This window comes from Arachis duranensis, chromosome 2 (genome assembly GCF_000817695.3).
Source record: "Arachis duranensis cultivar V14167 chromosome 2, aradu.V14167.gnm2.J7QH, whole genome shotgun sequence".
NCBI classification, from domain to species: domain Eukaryota; kingdom Viridiplantae; phylum Streptophyta; class Magnoliopsida; order Fabales; family Fabaceae; genus Arachis; species Arachis duranensis.
In genome coordinates this window covers 83,774,041-83,785,108 of record NC_029773.3, presented here as the reverse complement: position 1 = coordinate 83,785,108, position 11,068 = coordinate 83,774,041, and the positions used below count along the sequence as shown (strand labels likewise).

Sequence of the window (11,068 nt, the reverse complement as noted above, 5' to 3'; positions counted from 1 at the left end):
CTAAAATAGTAAGAAAATTCATTAGAGTACTATATGTATCAATTTGAGTATTTATCTAGTTTGTGTATTGCGTCAAATAACCCATATTTGTAACCCAATTATGATTTTAGAAATTAATCTTGGAACCATCACCAACGCGCCAAATATAGTTCTATTGAACGTCCAGCTAGACTTTGCATATTTCTTTCTACAAGTTAAATTCGTTCCTCCTTCTTTCCACCTTCGGGATGATATAATCCCCACCCCTATACTGAGAATGGAGGACTTTCGTCCAAAGACAGTCTTTTTTTTTTAATGAGATCCCATTCCACTTTAGTTATGAAAGCATGATTTACTTTACTCGACTGATGACGAATTCCAAAACCACCAGCTTTCTTCGAAGTACAGACTTTATTCTAGTTAAATAAGTGAATTTTCTTAGATCTCTTAATATTTTTCCAGAGAAAATTCTTGTATTTATAATCAATAGCATTACAAGTAGATAAGGGTTAAGAAGTAGAGTATGTAGTATAATAAGGAATAATAGAGAGGACAGCTTTCACTAAGGTACACCTCTCAGCAAGGGAGAGAGTGGAGACCTTTAAAGAGTTGAGTCTAGAATTAATCTTATTCTCTCTATCTTGATATGTATGACTTGAGAATCTAGAATGGAGAATAAGAACGCCTAAATATTACATTTCATATTATTCCCAACATTCCTAGAGAAGAAAATTCTAGTCTTGTCATGACAAATTTTTTTACTAGAACTTTCGCAGAAGACGTTGAGGCATTTATTAATAACTTCAGCTTGACTAAGGCTAGTTTTTGCAAAGAGGATTAGGTCATTAGCAAAACATAGATGTGAAATCTCAGGAGAGTTCTTCTTCATACGGATGGGTTTCCAAAAGTCATACTGTACAACTGCATTTATTAGATGGGATAAGTGCTCATACACAGGATAAAGATGTAAGATGATATCGGATCACTCTGACGAATCCCTCTAGTTGGCAAAAATTCATTAAACTCTTCTCCATTCCACAAAATTCTCATCTTAGCAATAGAAATACAAGAAAGGATAAGGTCGTTGATGTGGTTTGGGAAGCCGATCTCCTTTAATGTATCTTTAATGAAACTCCACTTAAACCTATCATACGCTTTTTCAAGGTCTATTTTGATCGCCATTCATCCCTTTGGTCCCTTCTTATTTCTCATGGAGTGAATAATTTCTTAAAAAATAATAATATTATCAGTACTTTGTCTTCCAGGAATGAAACTACATTGGGTCGGCATAACTAGCTTATCCATAAGACTCCTCGTATAATTTGCCAGGATTTTAGTGATAACGTTATAAGTGGCATTACAGAGGCTTATCGGGCGCATTTGGCTGAGTCTTGTGACTGGATTAGTCTTAGGAATAAGGGTTATCAGAGTTTTATTCAGCTCCTCAATCTTTTCTAGATTTACAATAATCTATTGAGCAAGAGCGCAAAGATCATCCCCCACTGTCTCCCATTGATTTTGAAAGAAGACCGCTTGTAGCCCATCTCTTCCAGGAGCTTTAAAGCTATCCAGATTAAAAATAGCTTCTTTGATCTCTGAATCCAACATATTCCTGCCAATAAAATTATAATCTTCTGCACTTAGGTGAGGGAAAGCATTATTTAGAATAAACGGAACATCAGGTAAAGCATCATGGTATAAATCAACAAAGAAAGAATGGGCCATATTTTCTAAAATATTTTTATCAGTAATAAGATATCCATTAGAATTAAGGAGCGAGTTCACCTTCTTTTTCTTTCTTCTGATCATGGTGGATCCATGGAAATACTTTGTATTGCAATCTCCAAACTCAATCCACTTGCACCTTGACTTTTGGTACCACAACAACTCCTCTTGAGCAAGCACACTTTCATATTCTCTCCAAAATTTAATTTGAAGATTTTTCAAAAAGTTGTTTTGACCCCGAGCAAGGCTAGACGCAACGCCCTCCAGTCTTCTGAGAAGAGTCTTCTTTTTCTTGAAAATATCCCCAAACACATTAGAGTTTCAGGTCTTCAAAGAATTCTTAAAATTGTTAATGCCTTCAGACCAAGAATTATTCATGTCCCAGGAGTTATTGACCATGTTTTTTAAGTCTGGTTATGATAGCAACATAGCTACAAAACAGAAAGGTCTTCTTTATCTATTCTAAGATCCAACAGTAGAAAGTTGAAGACATAGAGGCACATGGTTGGATTTAAACATGGACAGGTGCTTTAGAGTATCTTCTGAAAATGTCAGCTGCCATTCCAGATTACTCAAACCCCTATCCAATCTTTCAACAAGGTTCCCTCTTCTCCAAGTGTAGGGCCAACCTAGATAACCCAGGTCAACAAGCCTGCAATTAGAAATACGACTTTAAAACTCAGTACAAGCTCCTCTATCAATTCTACTAGAGCCACCATTCCTCTCATAATAATATAAAATAGCATTAAAATCTCCTAAAATACACCAAGAAAGATTAACACTATCAGACAAATTGCGGATGCTATTATAGAGATTTCTCCTAGTGAGCCACTGTAAGCTACCGTACACAGTAGAGAGCAACAGTAAATTAGAATTATTACCAGAAATCATGAGGTGGATAATCTGTCTATTGTGCTTTAGAACATTCACCCTCTAGGTAGAAGAGTTCCACAGGCACCAAATATCCCCCAAGTGGCCATTCGCCTCCACCATGAAGGAACTATCAAATTCGGTTTTGTTTTTAATAGCTTCTACCCTTGAACCACTGATGTGAGTCTTCAAAAGAATGATAAAATTAGCATTATATTTACTCCTGATATCGCAAATAAAAGAAGGAAAGGTTTTACCTCCTGCACCCTGCAATTCCAGCTTATAATATTCATCATTATCAAGGGAATAATGGGAGAACCACCACGGGCGATAGCTATGCTAGGACAATGGCATTTGCATCAGCATTCGACGTTGCAGAGGGATTCTCTATTCATCGATCTCCCAATAATAGACTCCTTCATCAAAACATCAGGCAATTTTCCCAAGATGCCATATGAAGATTTTTCGACAATTCAAGACAATGATCCAATCGATGGCCATATTTACCATAGGAAAAGAAAATTTGATGTAACCTTTCATACTCAATATTCAATTTCGAGCCAAGAATCGAGATCCTAGAAATTAATTTCTTAGCAAGGTCAATCTCAATACAGATTCGAGCAAAGCGGCCTCTAGAATGGTAAAAGTTGTGCGGTCGATTTTGAGCATGTGTCCTAAAGTTGAGCCAACTCGCCACAGGAATCTATGATTATATAATTCTATAGGGAGGTTTGGAATACGAATCCAAGCAGCAATCTTCCTTACAACTTTCTCCGATTCCAAGAAAAAAAGTCTCCAATGTTGGACAATCAAATAATGTCCTGCCATCATCTATGGCCCTTCTATAAGTACATGGGAATAATCTGCTTCATCTGTAAAATGAACCAAAAAATAGTCATGGTCCATATCAATAACGTTAATCTTACCTTTGCTATTTCAGCCTCTTTTGAGACGTCGTTCCATGAAGTCAAAGCCTACTCTCTTTTCTAGCACTTTAACAATGAGCGCATATTTTCCCGGCCTACATCATTTTTGAAACTTTTCTTGAGACACTGGAATCTTAGGGCAAGGATCAAACGATTTCTTCTCTTGATCATTTTTTTTGGCATCATTATACCATCTGTCTTCGGAATCTAATGTCTCTTAATCAGTAAGATCACCCTTCAAATTATTTCTGGTGCTACTAGGACCCGTTGGAGTGAGAAGAGACTCCTTGTATGACACTTTGTTCATAATAAGAGATGCACTTTCGCTTGGATCAGCAATGTCCATGTCTTCTAATTGTTGGTTTAAGTCAACATTATCTCTGACTTTGACTTTTTTAGTATTCCGTTCAAACAGGTCTTCAACCTGCCTTAGAACCTTAGGAGATTTCTTTCGACCTTTTTTTAGTTATTGATTGTATTAATTAATCTAATTCATCAATCTGTTTTTCCATTAAAGTGTACTCTAAGAATTTATTTTTTAAAGCTTCATGCTGCTGCTTTTTTTAGTTCTACTAAAACATTGCATTTTTTTTAACTAAAAGTTTGGGTGGAATACATACACGTCTAAATGCTTACATGTTGAAATTATATATCTATTGCTTGTACAAGGAAAAATTAAACTGAACTCATCACCTATTAATCTATCTATCTTGATACTAATTTTAATGAGCGCTTATGAAATACATTGTATACTTTTACCATTTGTTTTAATTTTGAACCCTCTTTGACGCATTGAAATTGTATACATAGAGAAAACAAAACAAAAAAAAATTCTTGATCTTTTTGTTTTTTTACGGTATTCTCCAATTTGAAAGGTTAAGGAATAATTCGTTGTGAATCGGAATTTCTTTAAAGATTTGTTGCTTGCTAATGGATTACTGCATACACAAAGTAAAATTCGAACCTCCGACAATTACTTAAACGAACTTGTGAATTAACCACTAAACTAATCTAACTTAATTAAAATTCTTGGTCTTTTGTTGATGTCATTAAAGGGCCACCATTTTCTTTTCTAATTTTTACATGGAATCTAGCCTGACTAGGTTTTTTTTAATGTCCAGAACAAATAACAAGTTGCTTAATTAGCTTCCATGAATTATTAGAATTTAGAATAAGAGAAGAGTCGCATTGAACTATCAATTGGTAGCTTAAATTTGTTGAATGAGCAGTGAATTTGTAATAAAAAAGTATTAGAAGATTATCCAAATTTATTACTTTTTATTATCAGTTAACTATTAATATTTAAAAATATAAGATAAAATAAGTTATTGAATTGCTAAAATAAGTTAATAACTAAACGATGGTCAAAAAAATAAATTCTACTGCCCTAGCATTTCTGTTCGTGATAACACATACAATGGAAACTAACTCAAAGCAGAGATATATATGTTGAAAAGAACGTTATAAAATATCAAATAAGAGGAATAATATGTAACACATAATAATCCACTAGAAACAACAAAAGTTGCTCATTAATTTTGTCCAACAATAACATCAATGTACTAAGTAATTAGAAATTTTAAAACTCTAGAGTCAACTCTAATTAATACCTATTGATATGACTACAAATAAATAAGAGATTAGTCATTATATTCGAACTTAAGACATTTCTATCATGAAAAAAGAAATATCCTAAGACATAATCATATCTTTCAAATCATTAATTATTCTCCATTGATGGAATCACCAACCAATCATCTGGGCAATAACTAAGTTCCAATTCATCATCCACAAAAGGTGATGACAATTCATTCCTAGAAGCCTTATTATTATTATTATTATTATTATTATTATTATTATTATTATTATCAACCACACCATGTTCAAGTCCTAAATGGTGGTCCAAGTCCAAATTACCATCACTAATTACCATTTTGCCATTATCTTCTAACCCTTCTAGAAACCCTAGCCAACAACACTCTTCAATGGTGGTTGATGAGGGTGGGGGTGGTGGTGGCTCAGCCAACAAAGAAGGTGGAGTTGTAGACCAAGTAGGCCCTGGAAGAGGCATAGCCTCCAATAAGGAGTAACAATAATAATATTGTGCATCATCATTATTATCTTTATTATTATTAATTATTCCATAGTTTGAGATGTTAATAGTATTATTACCTGAAACATTAAACTCTCCCTCATTGACACATGATTCTTCAGCATACGCATAATCATCCACCGTGCCAAACACACCATGATTGATGCTTCGGATTTCTTCTTCTTCCATGGTAAAGGAACAAGTAGCCAAAAAGAAGAATAAGAATTTAGAATAATAATATTTTGTAATAGGTGCTTAGTTTGTTGTGGAATATTTGGAAGTTAGCACTATTTATTGTTGGAATTGTGAATAGTGCACAAAGACACAAACACTTATGGAAGAGGGAAACCAATTAGTAATTAAGAGTTTGTGGAGTGAAAATGGGGTGTGTGATGCATTGAACAGTGACACGTATGTGATGGATCGAGTGGAGACATGACACATCAAATTAAATCCTATCATCCATTATAATATAATAGTAATAATTACATTATTATTATTATTATTATTATTACTATTATTATTATTATTATTATTGAGGAATAGAGTCTATTCTGCGTGTCTGCACAATCTTTGCCTTCTTGGGCTCCATGCCCACATACACCACATATCAGGTACTTTTCCTGCACTATATTGCCTTTGCCATGATATCACAAGTTGAGTCTGGAAATGTTTTTTGAATTTTCACTCGAATTTTCGTTTTTCTTATTTGGATTTTGAATTTCTATATATTCCATAACTCACATTAGTCTTTTTAAATTTTTTTTTTGAAAAAACTCTTGGATTCTTGAATCTTTTTATCTTATAAAAAATTATAAATAACTAAATATTAATAAAAAATAATAATATTTACTCATCATGTAATACTAATGTAAATACTTAATGTCACGTATTAAAATATGATTCAATTCTATCTAGTAAAAATATAATGTGTCAATTAATAATATATGATATGTTAATATAAATGGTAGTATCACATGTTATAAAAATAATTTGTCTATATATCAATTTAGTGTCATGTATTATAATATAATTTATTTACGTGTAAACTGCATATCATGATTGCAAGTGATTTAAATTGGTCTATAAATTTTTATTTGTATTCATAATTTGTGAAGTATGTATTTATTTAACAACAACTCTTGCTTAAATGAATATTAAAGGTTATGATTACTCAAATTTTAAATGATTAATATAGTATTAGAATTTATTTTATTATTTCTATGTTATTTAGAGATTTCATATGTATCTAATTATTTAAATTTTATCTTTTTAGATTTTTTTATGGAAAATAAAGGAAGACGCCCACAAAATTAGTAGGGGATCTTGTTATCAAGGGTTGCTTACTAACTTAGGATTTGATGACTTCAAAAGAATTTAGTTAGAAGTTAGAACATAACGCTTAAACAACATAAAACAACTACGACTTGTGTGGTTTTACTCTTTAGGGATTATTTTCTCCAAATTGGATCGGGTTGCTGCAATTTTTTTGTCTGAAATGCTTCAATCGTAAATTTGAAACAGACTAAGCCCAGTTACAAATATACGGTAACAAATCAAGTAACACCGACCTGTCCAAAAAAAAAAATGCAAGTAACACCGCAGTGCCTTGGAAACAATATTAGAGAACATGCTCCATTGAGGCCCAAGACTTTTGCATGCATATCACTTGGTAATGAGCAATTAGAACTAATTTCAAGGCCCAAAAAAGAGAAAGAACAAAAAACCACTGTATCAGGAAACTGCACACAAGATATATTTGTTTGATAATATCAAATTTATTTTGGGTATATAACCCAATTTAAAATGCCATAAATTTTTAATAGAAAAATTTAAAGTTTGTGTAACTAAATTTGTTGTCTTATTAAGATTAGAAGAAAGTAAAATTTTGTCACTGTAATTTTACATGTCTAAAATTCTAGTACTCTTATTATATGTTGTATTTTTCATATTGTTCTTATGTACTAGCTCTAATGCAAGAAAATTTAGCATGTATAATCCATGTTTTGCTCTAGCTGTGTCAATCATCTTTAAAGAGATCTGATTCTGTATCTCATAAAATTTGTCAGTAAAAACACATTTACAATGCAGACCTTTTGTAAGTTTAGAAATAGATAAAAAAAATTGAAGTTAAAATGAGGCTTAATTGTTATAAGTATAACTGACCGAACTAAGAAAATGAGGCTTAATTGTTATTATGTATGTTTTGTTTTAATTTCATATCCCATTTATGTGGGAAGACAATTATTGGAGAAAGGTTATGTCATATTTTGCTTGCTATATGTTTGTTGAATTGTGGTAATTTTGAATTGATATCCTAATGTAAGTTTAGGTTAATTCACATATTGAATTAAGGGTGAAATTGTTAAAGAGACAATATTTTACAATAATTGAGATGATGGGCACAGTTGAAAGTGAATTTGATTGGAATGATAAAGATAAAATAATTATAATGGAGCGATAAAGTTTCAATGAATAGAAAAGTGTAAATTCTAAGCAACTTTCGTAATACAAGTTTATTTATCTTAGTTTTTTAATATTTATTGCTTATTTATTTTTCTTTTAATTTCAGTCTCATCCTAATGCTAATGGCCTCGATAATAAACCATTTCCATATTTTGAAGAGTTGACAATAACATTTGGTAGAGAAGGGCTCAAAGAGAAATGCAAAAAATATAACTCAAGTAGTTGCTACTATGGAGGTTGAGCGCGAAGCAACCTTGTGTGATCGACAAGTGAATGAAAACACTCAAGTAAAATTGGAAGAGATTGAAATAGAATATGAAGCTGATTCTCAAGTACATAAGCAATTGACTCTAATTCATATACATAAATTCATTTATTGTTGATCTTTGTTGTTGTGTACTTTCTTGAATTTTAGAGTTATTCTCTCTCTATATTATTACTGTTGCTCTGTTTGCTTGTTTGACATATATACAGTCGATATTTGTGGACGTAGTATCATCAAGATTCACATACAAATATAGAAGCATGTGTATATAGCATCATAATAGAAGCTTGTCTTTATGTTATTATATATGTTAATTCTCTTACAAAAGCTATTAAATAGATTCTCCTGCTATTAAATAGATAATCTTCTATTGAATTGTTTATTATATTTTAGGAACTCTAACTCCTGGTGTTTCTACTGTTCCTGATGCTTCTGCTACTTCTGATGCTTCTGCTGCTCCTACTTTTTCATCTACTACAAAAAGGAATAAAAGAAAAAAAGGGAGTAAAAGTGAGGAAGTATTTGACATAGTAGCAGAATTAATTAGAGATATGAAAGGTACTTATCAAGAACACACAGTAGTTTTAGTTGATATGATTTCTTGTTTTAAGCACGAGAAAGAGGAAGCTGAGCGCAGAATGAAGTTAATAGCATTGTTGAGGGATGTTCCTGGTTTGGCCGTTGAAGATAGAATGAAGGTTGCCTTTAGCATTATAAGGGACAATTGTCTGATTAATATGGTGTTCTAACTTCAACTAGGAAAAGTTTTGCCATTTCTAAAGAAATTGATTTAAATCTTGCTATTTTTCAATTTTTATGGATTATATTAGATTGTCGGTTTTAAGTTTGTAATACATATGTATTTAGAAATGTTGAGATTTGTTTTGTATAAGTTCAATTATGAATTATGAGACGGATTATAGAATTTTTTAAAATTTAGATAAGTATTTATGCTAATTTTAATTGTGATATTTGTTATTAGAGATATTTTAGTAAATTTAATTATGATAATATTAATTTTAATTAAAGATATTTGTTATTAGAAATATTTTAGTAGACAAAAAAATTTGAATCGATAATAATTTTAATTAAATATATTTGTTATTAGGGATATTTTAATAAATTTAATTGTGATAATGTTAATTTTAGTGGTATTTTTTAAAATAAAAATAAACATTTTTATCTAAAAATGATTGATTATATTGAATTTATCTTAAAATATATTTATATATAAATTTTTTCATGTATTTATTAAGTTTAGTTATTAATCTTTTAATTTGATTGAGTAAGGATAATTTTAACATATTACATAATATTAACAATAAATTTAGATCCAACCAAGCAAAAATTTATTCATTTCTAGAATTATTACATAATATTCCAAATTATTAAATTTTATAACCAAACATAACAATCTTATAAATCTCATTTCTAGACATTATATTTCTAGTAATGATATTCTTGGTAATCAAAATTAATCCTTGAACCACACACCCAGAGTATCTTTTCCTCGTTTTTGTGACCTTAGATGGGACTAGACTTATAGCGAAAATTAAGCTAGTTTAAGTTTCAATTTAGGGACTTTTTGAATAAATCAGAACTTGGGATCATATATATATATATATATATATTATCTAACTGTACTTGAGTGTTCTGACTGAATTCATACGATGTTGAAAACCTATCACCATAAGTTCTATGTGTATATTTATGAAACGTTTATGTATTTTCTATTATCGTCTTGTGAATCTTTAAAAAAAACGCCGTTATGTTCTGCTTCTGCTGTAATGTTGGTAGCACTTAGTTTTCGATATGGTCTATACATACTGAAAATTGGGTTGTTATATATCAAGAGTTTTAATCTCGCTTTGTATATATAATCATTCATTATTAGTCAGTGACACTCTTAAATAAAATTCTGATCTGCAACAAATTAGTCATTATCCCATCGGATTAGAAGATATTATAAAAAACAAAAAAAATGAGCTAACTCAAGTAAGAAATTTTCGTCAATAAATTATAATTCAAATGACATATGTTCCCTCCGATTAAAAATTTCAAATTGGAGCCTCACCTTATATAACTTGACCAAAAATAAGAAATTTTCATTTCTTGCTAATTATAGATGTTTATTAACCTTGCCTCCCTCTCCCCCAAGAAATAAAGAAAGAATGTAGAACTATTTACGTTAACTACTAATTTACTAAAAAATATAATTGAAGATGTAGTATAGAATGTAGAACTAAAAACTAATGAAAAAATTATCAAAATCAAACCCACATAAAAAAAAGAACCAGAAACAAAATTGCAGCTTGGTTGAAAGTTGATGTTGTAATATAGACATATAATTTTGCTTCTTTTTTTATATATATTTAACTATTTAAGTAGTAGTGTCTCTTCCACACTCTCATGACTGTATGAAGATAGCTTGAAAGACTGAACTGAATTTTTCACTTCAAATTTTCTTTTCTTTTCATAACCTTTTATATCAAAAGAACAATAATTGATGTTGTTAATACAGAAATATTTATTTTATATTAAATAAATAAACATAATATTTTATTATCTTTTCATTCTTTCATTTTTTTGTTTTTTTTTATTTTTACATTGAACCTAAACTAAACCTAAAAATCAAATAATTATGCAAATATCTATTTTATTATTCTTTTTAATCTCTTTTGTTCAATTCCTTTGGTATCATAATATAGCTTTAATTATAGTGTATGTATATCAAAATTATTTATC

At 30.3% G+C, this 11,068-nt stretch overlaps 1 protein-coding gene across 3 annotated transcripts; it reads right to left on the bottom strand.

The window, feature by feature from the left end:
* Window positions 1-1,474: 1,474 nt before the first annotated feature.
* Window positions 1,475-5,846, bottom strand: LOC110277463 (uncharacterized). Of its 3 annotated transcripts, none has more exons than XR_008006217.1 (2): window positions 5,673-5,846; window positions 1,475-1,613 (listed from the first exon to the last, which is right to left on the bottom strand). XR_008006217.1 is itself a non-coding variant. In XM_021134589.2 (2 exons), exons 1-2 carry the CDS (start codon window positions 5,748-5,750, stop codon window positions 5,221-5,223), a joined length of 432 nt encoding a protein of 143 aa, XP_020990248.1. In that variant the 5' UTR covers window positions 5,751-5,846; the 3' UTR covers window positions 5,103-5,220. The 3 variants fall into 3 exon arrangements, 2 of the variants coding, with proteins under 2 accessions (XP_020990248.1, XP_020990247.1); XM_021134589.2 differs by lacking the exon at window positions 1,475-1,613 and adding an exon at window positions 5,103-5,574; XM_021134588.2 differs by lacking the exon at window positions 1,475-1,613 and adding an exon at window positions 5,103-5,558.
* Between the last annotated feature and the right edge of the window lie 5,222 nt (window positions 5,847-11,068).

Bases quoted from the DNA above. Each gene is read 5' to 3' on its own strand.
- LOC110277463 (XM_021134588.2), bottom strand. From the start codon at position 5,781: ATGGAAGAAGAAGAAATCCGAAGCATCAATCATGGTGTGTTTGGCACG. The intron at 5,559-5,672 runs GTAATAATACTA...TGCCTCTTCCAG, and splicing joins GGGAGAGTTTAATGTTTCAG to GGCCTACTTGGTCTACAACT.